General features: G+C 36.2%; 1 protein-coding gene across 2 annotated transcripts in view; it reads left to right on the forward strand.

The window, feature by feature from the left end:
* Positions 1–13,891, forward strand: part of RNF13 (ring finger protein 13) — a gene marked incomplete at both ends in the record, with an annotated part of 156,961 nt that overhangs the window by 85,402 nt on the left and 57,668 nt on the right. The window contains 2 exons of one of the 2 annotated variants that reach the window (XM_079704338.1): positions 5,758–5,845; positions 12,203–12,293. In XM_079704338.1, the coding sequence (XP_079560464.1) occupies positions 5,758–5,845; positions 12,203–12,293 (179 nt within the window). Of the gene's footprint in view, positions 1–5,757; positions 5,856–12,202; positions 12,294–13,891 lie in introns of those variants that run through there. The other variant, XM_079704339.1, reaches the window with a different exon arrangement.

The following is a 13,891-nucleotide window of genomic DNA, read 5'->3' on the forward strand; positions in this document are numbered from 1 at the left end:
CTTCTTTGTTTCTCTATTATAGAAAAGAATATAAGGGTGGGGCTCCCCTGGTGTCGCAGTGGTTGAGAGTCCGCCTGCCGATGCAGGGGACACGGGTACGTGCCCCGGTCCGGGAAGATCCCACATGCCGCGGAGCGGCTGGGCCCGTGAGCCATGGCCGCTGAGCCTGCGCGTCCGGAGCCTGTGCTCCGCAACGGGAGAGGCCACAACAGTGAAAGGCCCGCGTACCGCAAAAATAAATAAATAAATAAATAAATAAATAAATAAGGGTGGAGCAAGGTTAGAATGACTACTGGTAGTCTAAGCACAGAGAGAGAGGAAGTGACATTGACACTTAACATGAAGGAGAAAAACCCGCTAGGGTCCAGTAAAGCATGTTCATGATGATCCCCAAGTCACTGGAAAAGGTCAAATCACATTTGGTGTCTTCTAATTGAGACAGCTAGGAAAATGGAAAATGTTTTAGAAAAATTTTTATCCACAATGACTGACGTAAAATTTTTGGCATGTTTTTAAGGGGGAACTAAGCAATAAATATAAGGAAATTTCGTTTTTGTGGCATATATCTTTCTGGGTAAGACTGGGTAATAGTTATCTTAGTTGTAATTTAGTTTGATTAAACAAGTATTTATATGAGAGAGATTCTTGTAGGCTTGAGATATATACCAGTAAACAAGGTAGTTCCTTAAGAAACATAAAGTCTGGCATTCATAATGCTCTAAATGTTATTTTTCAGATCTCTTTTTTCAAGATGATGTCAGGCTTAGTTTTCTGATAATTAACGTTTTTACTAAAATGCATGAAAAAATTATCTTTTGTTAATTTTTAAGGTAATACTTTAAAATATAAATATCACGGGGCTTCCCTGGTGGCGCAGTGGTTGAGAGTCCGCCTGCCGATGCAGGGGACACGGGTTCGTGCCCCGGTCTGGGAGGATCCCGCGTGCCGCGGAGTGGCTGGGCCCGTGAGCCATGGCTGCTGAGCCTGCGCGTCCGGAGCCTGTGCTCCGCAGCAGGAGAGGCCACAACAGTGGGAGGCCCACGTGCCACAAAAAAAAAAAAAAAAAAAAAAAAAAAAAAAATATATATATATATATATATATATATCATAAATTTAGATTTCTAGTATTGTGATTTCATTAAGGCAGCAGGATTTTGGTTTTATTATCTTTTTGAGAACAAGGGTAGATTAGTGTACATTTATGTCATTAATGAACTATGGACATCTTGACAGGGCAATCAGTTTTTTCTTCTTACAATGCCTCTTTTATTAGTGTTTTACCAATTCATCCAGTCTGGAAATAAGATGAATTATTGTGTCATTCCCAGGGTTCCTTTTAGAACATGTCTTATTGAAGCCTCTTCCATTAGCAGTCTGCTGTCTTCTGGCATGCTGGCTATTTATAATAACAAGACAGCAGTCCCATATTTCTTTAAAACTCTTGGTTAGGTGCTACCTGCTCTACGTAATTTAATTGCAGCTAATTTGTTGATTAGACGTAAACTAGTACATTTACCACAATTTGAGCTAATGGCTCCCTAATCAGTTTCCTTAAAAAGGCAGATTTGTAGTTCAATTCAGAAGGCCTTTTCATGCAATGTTCAGTGTTGATGGCTGTTTTAGAATTTAGGTTTGTTAACTGTGCCCGCTTTTTATTTATGAATCTTTGAGTTCTTTGCCTCCATCTGACAACGTTTTTGAGGCTGCATTTTATGAATGTGAAACCTTGCACATGCATACTGAATGATTTAGGTCTTATTTCTGTCTCATGTGTTTTTGAAAATACCAGCTGCTGCTTAGTTAAAAATGTAATTTAATTTGACTGACACATGATTTTTATAGTTCATAACATGGATATATTTTCCTTGTTTGTATTCATAAGCCTGTTGATCCATATGTTAATGTGTTTCTTTGATTTAATTTCATTATTTTAAAAATCAATAACAACAAAAACCTTGGGGAAGCCTTCTTGTTAAAATTTTGAAAACATGTTTCTATTTTTTGTAATTCACATTTGTGCTTACAGAATTCCTTCCTATTTTAGTCATTTTCTATTTAAGTAATTTTATTATTTTATTAGAGAACAGCTTTTGATATTGACATAATTTTATATTGTATTTATGGAACCAATTGCATTTTGGATGTGTGAAAGAAACAGTTTTCCTCAGCTGCTCAATGCAGTTTTAAGAATATAATGACTAGATTTAGTTACACACAGCAGATTGTTGTAAATCCATTAATTTACATTCTTAACAATTTGCAGTTCAGAAAGCCTCTTGTAAAATTGATGATTATTTTGTCCCTTCTTACTGGAAAAATTCACACATAGACTGCAGAAGATTTAAGGACCCCATGAAGGCTTGTTTTGTAAATGGGAAGGTACATATAATGCGTAAGTATGTTGTAGGAAGGGGGACCCCTTCCAGGGACCAAGAGTGAGCTCTTGTCTAACACTTGGAAATGAATTGTCCGAAGAGACACGTGCTGGCAAAGCAAGAGACTTTTTCCTGGGGGAGTGCCTGGGTGGAGAGCAGCAGGGTCAGGGAACCCAGGAGAACTTCTCTGCCACGTGGCTCACAGTCTCGGGTTTTATGGTGATGGGGTTAGTTTCTGGGTTGTCTCCGGCCAGTCATTCTGACTCAGGGTCCTTCCTGGTGGCACACGCATTGCTCAGCCAAGATGGATTCCATCAAGAAGGATTCTGGGAGGTTGGTAGGACATGTGGACTGGTGTCTCTTCTCTCCTTTTGACCTTTCCCGAATTCTTCCGGTTGGTGGTAGCTTGTTAGTTCCATGTTCCTTACCAGAATCCCCTGTTGTGAGATAACTCATGCAAGTGGCTATTACCTTGCCTGGCCAGGGTGGGTGGTTTCTGTCAGTGCTTCCCCTAACAACTATAAGGCACTCTATAAGATAACAAGTTGATATAAATACTAAGCAGGAAGCAGTTATATGGGTGCTTGGGACAGCATGTGGAACAGGGCATGGAAGAAGACAGGCAGGCTTCGTGGAGGTAATGGAATTTAAAGGGCTGATTAGGCGTTCAGAAGACAAAGCCTGTTCCAAGCAGAGATGATAGCATGAGCAGATAGGCTAGAAAGCACCGGATCTGTTTGGGTATCCATGAGTATCCAGATCTCTGAGGATAGTGATTGTTTCTGATTCACCTTTGAGTTCTGCATTGTGCCCAACACACAGTACCTTACTTGTTATGTAAATTCAGCAAACACTTACTGAATTGAACTATGTTTCTTTTTTTTTTTTTTGGTGGTACGCGGGCCTCTCACTGTTGTGGCCTCTCCTGTTGCGGAGCACAGGCTCCGGACGCGCAGGCTCAGTGGCCATGGCTCACGGGCCTAGCCACTCCGCGGCATGTGGGGTCTTCCTGGACCGGGGCACGAACCCGTGTCCCCTCCATCGGCAGGCGGACTCTCAACCACTGCGCCACCAGGGAAGCCCCTGAACTATGTTTCTTTACATACACTTTATCATGTTTCTTGAGACCACCTACCCTGTATCTTAACATGTTGTATCTTTGCTCACAAATATATATTTTTCAGGGAAACAAGTTAAATCATGTAATTTCAATGACTTTGTGTATTAGTTGGCTTTAAAAAGAAATGTAAAACTTAAGTTTTATATTAGGAGAGAACAATTTCTGATATAAATTTTATATTTCTTAAATTGTGTCTCTGGAAACAGTTGTTTTCTGGATTTGTGAAAGAAACATTTCTCCTTAGTTACTTGGTTAGCTTTTTTGGGGAACAGTTAAATGGTCATTAAAGCATCAGATAAACTAATAGCAACCCCAACCAAGTACAGTTTTGTTTCAATAAAAGCTAAGTGAAGTCTGTTCTGCTATGATAATATAATGAATAAATAATAGGTTAATATATAAGTAATAAATAAGAAATAAAGTTTAGAAGCTATTATATTCTTCTTGAGAGATTTTTTTTCCCCTCCCCTTGGAAAGCAGTAAAATCTATGGAGAAGAGGCTGTGGAGGCTGGCATTTTCTTAAATTTTAGTTGTATAACAAATAAAATCCACCTAAAAATAAAACATGCACACATAGGCAAAAAATAGTAAACTTACTTTTTTGATTATTGACTTTTCTTTGCATGACTGCAAAACATTCCTTGTAACAATTTTGTTGGTTTTCTTGCCGTTATTCCCAACATTACAGCAGTAGGTCCTATGTTGGTGAACTATTTATGCTATTTTAATTCATTGAAAAAAAACTGCCTTATTTTCTCTCTTGTGTTTTTAATGTTATAATATGAGCACATTTAAGCACATATTTTATAAATTTTCTCATTCTAGTAATATGTAATGAGCGCCTGTTCTGTCAGGATATTATTTCATAGGTTCTGTAGAGACTATAAAGATGAACAAAATATTAGTTCTTTGAGGCACTGCAGATTCAGGGGTTTTTTGGTGATAGGATAAAAATATCCTGATTAATGCACATTATTGTCTCTTTCAGAATTCCAGCTTTCATTTTTGAGGTAGTTGTAGAGAAGTCAGTGGTAATGTAGAAGAGAATTTTACTCTTACCTGATTGGGGTCGAATACATGAGCCTCATTTTTCTTACTTAGCATTCAAATCCAGTCTGCTGAACACTTGGGCATTCCTTTTACTCTCAGGAACTCGACTTTTGGGGCTTTCCCTTACTCTTTGGAGCTTGACTCAGGTCTTATCTTTATTGAATTATGGTAAATTTTGAATCATTATTATGCTGATAACTAAAACAGTTTCAAGGGTTTCTTACCATATTAAGTATCCAGAATTATATGTATATAGTTTTCAGAGTATTCAAAAGTATTTCAAGTATTCAAAACTATTATATATATATATTTGCATACCCAATTTTCATTTTATTTAACCAGTATGCAAATAATGATCTGATCCTTCATTTTTACCAAGCAGTCCAAAGGAGTTAGGTCTGGGTTTATTTTTATTTAAAACATTGTTATTTTAAAAGTGAGGTGTGGTAACATGTGTGGATACTTTTCAGGTCTTTCATGTAAGAAAATTCTGCCACACATCTAGCCATATTCTTATGGTGCGAAGCTTACTATTTTGGAGACTAGTTTTAGGGAAGATTATATAGCTAGTAGAACCAAAGTAAGCAACTTCAGGCTGGAGTTATTTTTAATTTTTTAAAAGCTTTAGAAAGGATTTTTAAAGAAAATTGTTGATGATCATGCTAATAATAAGAATAGCTTTTATTTGATTCATTTCTATGTATCAGGCATGGTATTAGGCATTTAAAAAATTATTTTACATATGTGAAAAATATTGTTGCCATTCTCATTTTAAAGTTGGGGAAACTGAGGATTAAGGAAGAAAAAGAATTTGCCCAAGTTTAATGCACTCGTAAGTAGCAGAGGTAGATTTGACTTCTCAAGGGCTGATGACTCTCAAGAGCCTGATCACAAGTCTCTACCTCTTTAGAGCCAGACAGGTTTATTGCTTTGGATCCTTTTGGTTTGGTAGCTTGTATCTCTGTCCTTTATTTGCTTCTCATTTCATTTAGTACCATGAGTGAAATCAAGAAGATATCTAAAGAAGTCCTTGATAATCAATTGTAAAACACATTATGTTTCAAGAACACACTTGAGATCCGTTCTTGTATATATACATAATCTAGTTCTAGTTGTATGTTATGGGCTTGTTGATTTATGTTTGCTGAAGTTGAGGGGGTTTATGACAAAGCACTTTCTTCCTCATATCATGACTGTTTTCTGACTTGCAGGTTTTAAATGCACAGAGAGCAGGGTACAAAGCAGCCATAGTTCACAATGTTGATTCTGATGACCTCATTAGCATGGGATCCAACGACAGTAAGTACAGGTATCACTTTTCTTCTCTCCTGTTTGACCAATCATTCGAAACTAAAACTTACCACAATTTCTTTTCTTTTATTTTCTGTTTAAGAAGCAAAATTTCTTCTCCATCAGAAAGATAATTTTCAATTTATAATCCTCTTGGGATAATTTTGTTCACACTATAAGTGGAATTGACTTGTTCTTTTCTGAACAGTTTGTCATTGTTGCTGTTGTTTTTTTAACCTATGTGTTTCATTTTATAGGATGTATTGATATTTTGGTAAAAAACCAAAGGAAAGCCAAAGCTTTAAATAAAGATAAGCATATTGAGTTAAGGATGCCCTAGGAGAATTTTTGTGATTTATTTAGAGATTCACAATGTTAAATTTTAGGATATGCAGAAATACTAAGTAGCTACTGTATTCTTATGGAATTTCAAAGCCACATACTTGTGCTCTCTTACACCAGTTGGTTATTATTAGTCCCTTAACATATATTGGCATGCCTATAGCTTTCCATTCAAAATGGGAATGTCTTTCCTTATTCTTTACTAAATATTATCTCGTAGGGAAAATGAGCCAATTTTAATGAAATAACTGGCTTTAATCAGACTGATTTTTAAGCTATATCCTTTCACTTAATTTAGTGAGAGTGTTAAAGGTGTCTTTTTTATGTTAATGAGACTACTTTTGGACTCCACCAAAAGATGGGGCTGGTTGCTAGGAGAACTAACCAGGTGATTAGAAGGTTGGAACTTTCAGTCACACCCCCTGACCTCAGTGGCCAGTGGTTTAATCAGTCATGCCTATGTAATGAAGCCTCTGTAAAAACCTGAAAGGACAGGTTCAGAGAGCTTTTGGGTTGGTGGAAGCGTGGAGATGCTGGGAAAGTTGCACTCCTGGAGAGACCATGGAACCTCTGCACCCCTTCCCATATACCTTGCCCTATACATCTCTTTCATCTGGTTGTTCCTGAATTATATCCTTTTATAATAAACTGGTAGTAAATAAAATGTTTCTTTGAGTTCTGTGAGCTGCCGTCACAAATTAATTGAACCCATGGAGTAAGGGTTGTTGGAACCTCCAGTCCATAGCTGGTGGGTGGGTCAGAAGCACAGGTAACAGCTTGGACTTGTGGCTGGTGTCTGAAGTGGGGGATGGGGATTCTTGTGAGACCGAACGCTTACCCTGTGGAATCTGATGCTATATCTCCAGGTAGACAATGTCAGAATTGAGTTGAGTTGTTTGATGGTGTGGGAAGATCCCCACACACATTGGCAACTGGGTTCAGAGCCCAGAATACACTAAATAAATACACTGCCAACATTCAGGATTAAATAGTTTGTTTTTGTTTTCCTTTTAGTATATAACAATAATACCTCTTGTTATTAAGTTGAATTGACTCATATATGCAAGAAAGAGTTTGCAGCAAAGAGCAGACCTAAAGCTATGGACTGATATACTCCATTGGAATGTATTTAGGACTTTAAATAAACTGCATCCTCAATAGGAAATATTTTGGATTCCCTGACCAAAAAAATCTTTTTATAACATGAGACAGTATTTTTTGTTGTTGTTGAGTTGAACTCTTTCTTCTTACCCCTAATATAATCTGGGGCAAAATTACAATATATAAAAAGTAAAAGTTAGCGATAAGTTCATTAGTTAATTTCTTTATATTTTAAATTATTATTTTAATCTTCTAGCTGATTAAATTATAATGTAGAATGCATGAAGTACCCTTAAGAGGTTCTAGCATTTTACAAAAGGTTTGATAACCACTGTTTAGGAATTAGAGGACTTGATGAAGGGATTTTACTTATCAAATAAACTAGTACTGTTTTACTACAGATTTGACACAGTTGTCTTCCCTTCCTTTAATCACCTCCCATAAAAAAAAAATATTATCCTACACAGTACCTCCCAGGCTAGTCACTTTTGTGACCTGTGTACATTACTGGCAAAACAGAAAATGTACACACTCTGAAAATAGGCCTGAATTCAAATGTGAGCTCCTACTTGTTTTGAATGTATAATTTTGAGCAAGTTACCTACTCTTTGTGTGTTCTACTGAAGGCCTGGGCCTAGGTTTTAGCAACCCTCAAGACCTTCTCAGGGGTTCTGGGTTGAATAAAATGATTAGTATTTGTAAACTGTTTACTCTTTTGACACGCTTTTAATAAAAAATTTGCAAGATGAAAGTGTCAGTTCCCCTTAACACCTGTTTTGTCTTTGTACTAAAACCTTTTTGTGATTATCATATCAGTTCCTAAGGAAAGTGTGCTAAATATTAGAAGTAGCACATAACCATATAATCCTGTTGCTGCTATGGAAATGTTCCAACTGAGTTACTATATTTCAAAGATTGTTCAGAATTTTGGTTCTTGACTTCATTGCTTGGATTACTTTCCATGACATTTTGCTCTGTCCTTGAGTGTGTATGTGTTTGAACATTTCATATATCCAACATGTTGTAAAGATCTTTACCATTTTCATCTTTGCTGTTACTTGGTAGAGGAAAGGAAAGCACAGATTTATTAAAAGAAGCATGTATCTATCGCTCTTTTTTAGGCTTAGATCATAGCCACATGTGTTCTCCTAAGAGCAGAGATTCTAATATCTGGACACAAAAAGAAGTTTTAAAGGCCTCTTGCCAACATTTCACACAGGAATGTATCTGTTTCTTATTTCAGCTAGGACATAGGATGGATTAGCTCAGTGAGTCAATCACATTTGTCATCTTCAGGAGGCAGCAGAATGTGGTGGGGAAGAATACAAACTTCAAGACCAGGAAATGTGGGTTTATTCCAAGTTAGTTGATATATGAACTGACCTGTGCTGCTGGAAAAGTTACTAACCTTTCCAGGCCCTTTATTTTCGTCTGTAAAAGTGTGAATAATTTTAATTTTTATTTGACCTGGCAAGGTTTTGAAGATCATATGAAAGAAGGTATATGAGAAAACCCATGCCATAGCAGAGTGGAAAGAACCTACATTAGGAGTCTGAGCCTCAAGTTTGGGTCTAGGCTGTGCAGATTTCTAGCTGTATAAATAGGGCAAGTTACCAGTATGGGTTTGTTTCTTCTCCTTTTTTCCTTGCTTTCTGCCTTCAACAAATATTTTTTGACAGGCTACTCTGCATCAAGCACTCTTTTAGGCATCATGACTACAGCAGGAAATGGTACCGTTTTAAGGCTTTGCTCATACTTTTCATTGAGGTAGCAGAATTCAGTAGTTAAAGAGTATGGTTTCTGAGTATTGCCTTACAAGGTTTGAATCCCAGCTCGACCACTTACCAGCTATGTGACCTTGGGAACAGTACCTAACATCTCTATGCCTCACTTTTCTGATATGTTAAATGGGGATGATAATAGTACTCAACTCACTGGTTTGTTGCTTATGACATGTAAAACATCTAGAAGACTGCCTGGTTCTTAGTAATTATGTAACGGTTATTTAGCTGCTATTATTATTGCTGCAGTTATTATTATTGTTATTATTGCATTCTAGGGTGGAAGAGAGGAAATGAACACATAATCAAAGAGGTATGGTATATGTCAAGTAGTGGTAAGTGCTATGAAGAAAAACATGCCAGGTTAAAGGGATACGTAGTGACAGGGATGAGAGGAGGTTGGCTATTTTAGATAGGGTGATCAGAGAAGGTTGCTATGAGGCTTTGACATTTGAGCATAGGTCTAAAGTGAGAAGCTGAGCCATGCAGATTTCTGGAGGAGGATATTCCGAGGAAAGGGAACAGCAGGCAAATGCAAATGCTCAAAGATAAAGCATACTTGGTGTTTTCAAGGAGTGGCAGAAAATCACAGTGGCTGCAGCAGAGTGAACAAGAGAGAGAGAGTTGCAGGGAATGAAGTTGGAGAGGGAGCCAGGGGCTAGATCATGTTGGGTCTTGTAGGTCTTTGGGATTTGTTTTACATGGGTTTTAAGCAGAGGTGTGAGGTGATCTGACAGATTTTAAAGGATCACTTCGGTTGTTCTTTGGAGAATAGACTGAAGGTGAGAGATGGGCAAGAGTGCCAACTGAGAGGCCAGTTAGAACATCGGTGCAGCAGCCAGGCAAGAGGTGATGGCAGTTTGGAGTATTAGCGGTGACTGTGACGGGAAGTGATAGAATTATGGATATATTTTGAGGTTGATAGGGTTTGATATAAGGAATAAAAGAAGGGGAGGAGACAAGGAAAACTCCAAGATGTTTAACTTGAGAAACTAGGTGAATAGTTAGTTACAGAGATGAGAAAGAGTAGAAGTAGAACTGATTAATGGAATAGAGATATTGAGGATTCCGTGTGAGAAACATTAAGGTTGAAACATCTGTTAGGCAGTCAAATGGAGAAACTGAATCGGCAGTTGGACGTATGCGTCTGGAGAGGTTGGGGCTGGCTGCTTAAATTATAATCTGTCTGTGATACGCTAATACTACTTGGCACGCATACTTCACAGAGTTGTTTTGTGGATCAGAATTAAGATTTCATGTTTTTAAAGTATTTTGTGAACTAAAACATTTGGTTTTGTTTTCAGTAGATAAATGATGTTGCAAAGTCTCCAGGATGACTGTTCGTATTTGTGTACATCATTTCCCCCTTCTTAATCTTCTGACTAAAGTGAGGAGCTTTTAACATCTCATTAGATATCATAACTCAGGGAAGTTGTGTTGCTTCCAATAATTCTAAGCCAGTAGTTACCAGCCAAAAATTCCTCCTCGAGTTCATCAGAGTATCTTCATGAAAGAGTAAAGCATTTTACAAAGGGTATACAATTCCAAGTTTTAATTATCAAATAAATGAAAGTTTAAACTGTTATGTGAAAGAGAAAGATCTCTTAGCATGACAGAAAATATCTCCCTAAAATGTATATGGTTATATAACAGTACCTCTGTAGCTATTAAAAATTATGAGGTGGATATTTATTTATTGACATGATAGGATATCTGAGGTATACCATTGAGTGGAAAAAGCCTATACTTTTTCCCCATTATTATATGATCCCATTAATACAAAAATTTAAATATTTATTGATCTTAGTAATATAAAGATAGTGATTAAGTGTTCCTCTGCTAACCATTTTCGTTCCTTCCCTCTTAGGGTTTATATGATATGGGCATGTGTGTATGTGTATGTGTGAGAGAGAGACAGACAGAGAGAGAACGTACGGAATGAATGATTTTATTTGCATATATCCAAACAATCTGAAAACGAAAAAAAAAAATGTACTCTACTAAGGATACCAAGATTTTAAAACTTTAAAACTTGTCTTTATAAGAATTAAAGAAAAATACATCAGTGGTTGCCGAGGTTGTGGTGAGGGTTGACTGTAAAGGGGCATGAGGGAATTTGGAGGGATGATAAAACATTTTTTATCTTGATTGTGGTGGTGCTCACATAATTGTATGCATTTGTCAAAACTTAAAGAACTGTTTATATTGCTTCAAATGAAAGCCTTGTCTTTGGGTGGGAAGGATAATGGCTGTGTTCTGTTCTTCTTTACTTGTATCCACCCCCCCTCTTTTAAATAAATAATAAATATACATTTTTCAAAGAAATGTAGAAGAAAGTTGTTGTGAAAAATGTAACAAAAGCAAACAAATGGACTTCCTCTAAAGCCAAATCTGTTAAAATAACTCGCAGTTTAAAATGTGGCTGCTTTTTCTATAGGAAGAGTAAGATGATTTTTTTTATTTCTCATCTTGAGTACTGGGTAATTTTTGCAAAGTTCTTTGGCTTTAACATAGATATGAAACTAAACTTTCGTAGGACACGAATCAAAACACAATGCTTTATCATGAACTCCAGGCTTAGGAGGAAGTAGAAATTTACACAGCGTCCCTATCCTGTGCCCTTTCTGAACTGTCAGCCCTTCACTCTGTAAAGCCTTAGATGTGTGGTGTCATTTTTCAGACTGTTGTAAGGTGGTCTTTTCTTACATTCTTTGGCTTACACCTCTCGTGGGAATGGGTATGTAAAAAAAAGCTTTTTTCACTTTTTCATTTAGGAATTAAGTTATGAGCGGAAAAAACACTTTACATTTCTTCCTCTTCTTCCTTTTCTAATAGTTAATTATGTTTGTAGAGGAATAGATCAAATGGAAATAATCAAAATATGAATTATATTTCAGTCTCAGGACTATTGAGGTAGTGTGGTAACGTTATATGCAAAATGTTAGCTTTTGTTATTGTAAATGTAATGTTTCTCAGCCATTTTGATGGTGTTATAAATATGCAATCTGGAAAATCAACTAATAGACAATTCAAGTTGATTGTAATTATTTCCAGTTGTATTTGCTGTTATTATGAAGAAGGTTAAGTTGATTTTACACTAAGTATGGGCTTTGAAGAATAATTGTATTACTGTTTTATACAGTTGAGGTACTAAAGAAAATTGACATTCCATCTGTCTTTATTGGTGAATCATCAGCTAATTCCCTGAAAGATGAATTCACATATGAAAAAGGGTAAGTAATGGATGTAAGAAATAATCATGTAGCTTAAAATTATTCTCTTTATTAGGGTAGAATTATATAAGATTAGTTGTAATCAAAGTTCTGTTTTAGAATGTACTCTATCGTGCTAAATTATATCTTCTTAAGTCATGATTTTAAGACTTACTGTATTGTACTGTTTGTTCTGTGTATGACTGCATATTGCAAATACATTTATGCTAGAGAGATTAAGCCACCCATGTTGCTAAAAAGATAAAAAAAACTTTCCCTTTTATAGTTTAATCAAACCATTGGTATTTAGAAGCAATGTGATTGACTTTTTTTTTTTTTTCGGCTGTGTTGGATCTTAGCTGCAGCACACGGGATCTTTCGTTGGGGCGTGTGGGCTCTGTAGTTGCGGCACGTGGCCTTATTTGCCCCGCAGCATGTGGGATCTTAGTTCCCCGACCAGGGATCGAACCCGCATCTGTTCCCTGCATTGGAAGGCAGATTGTTAACCACTGGACCACCAGGGAATTCCCTGATTTACATTTATATGATACTTTTCATTAAGACATGTTTGTATTTTATTAAAAAGAAATGTTATTTTATAAACAAAGAATCCAAAGCACAGTGTGTTACGTGACTAACTTTTTACAAATGCAGAAAGTTTGTTTTCAAGTTTAAAAAGTTTGATTTGGAATTAGAAACTTCTTATGGAATTTCTCCCCAAAATCTCATTACCATGGTAACAAATAGACTGAAACTAACTTAAGGCACAACTGTCTTGTCTTATATAGAAATAGTGCAATTAAATTAACACTTCAGAGCTTCTTCCATGAAACAGCTCCCCAAAACACAGTGGACAGGAAGAGCCTTTTGACTAAGAGGAACAATAACAACAGTATTAATAATAAAAGCAGTAGTATTTATTGAGGAATTAGCAAGTGCCAGGCACTCATGAAACAAGGCCTTTACATTTATAATTCTCACAGCAACCCTCTAGAAGTTATTATTATCTCTTACTATCTACATTTGCCAAACGAGGAAACTGGCACAATGAAATGGAATTCTAATTAATTGGGGGGGGGAAATCCAGGAATATTTGAGTTTGGATATGAATAAAAAAAAGAGAGGGCAAGATTTTTTGTTTATGATTTTTGTCATTTTCCCTATACAGTTTTGATATTTAAAATACTGTTCACATATTCTGTGCTCAGAACATTTTTATTAAGTTAGGGAATATAATTTTGGATGTTGTATTAAAAATAGTTAGGCAAGATGCTATTTTGTCAGCCATATTTATGTAGTTAATGGGGGGTGGAGAACTACTACTTGCTTTTTACCTCAGTATTATTGCTTCATTTAGAAAAAGTCTGTATATTTTAATATGTATTTTAAAGAGTCTTTTTTTGTTTTTAATGGTAAAGTCATATCTTTTTACATTAAAAAAGTAATACATACCTGCTGGTAAAATGTGGAAAAATTCAGAAATATAAAGCATTTAAACAAAAGTCCCTATGATGCTGTTCTCCAACAACAGCTACTGTTTTTTAAAAAGCTTTTAATTTTTTTCCACATGTTTGAATGCTGACATTAATTAGGGATAATGTGCTCGTAAAATAGTACCA

The sequence above is a fragment of the Hyperoodon ampullatus genome (genome assembly GCF_949752795.1).
Source record: "Hyperoodon ampullatus genome assembly, chromosome: 5".
NCBI classification, from domain to species: domain Eukaryota; kingdom Metazoa; phylum Chordata; class Mammalia; order Artiodactyla; family Ziphiidae; genus Hyperoodon; species Hyperoodon ampullatus.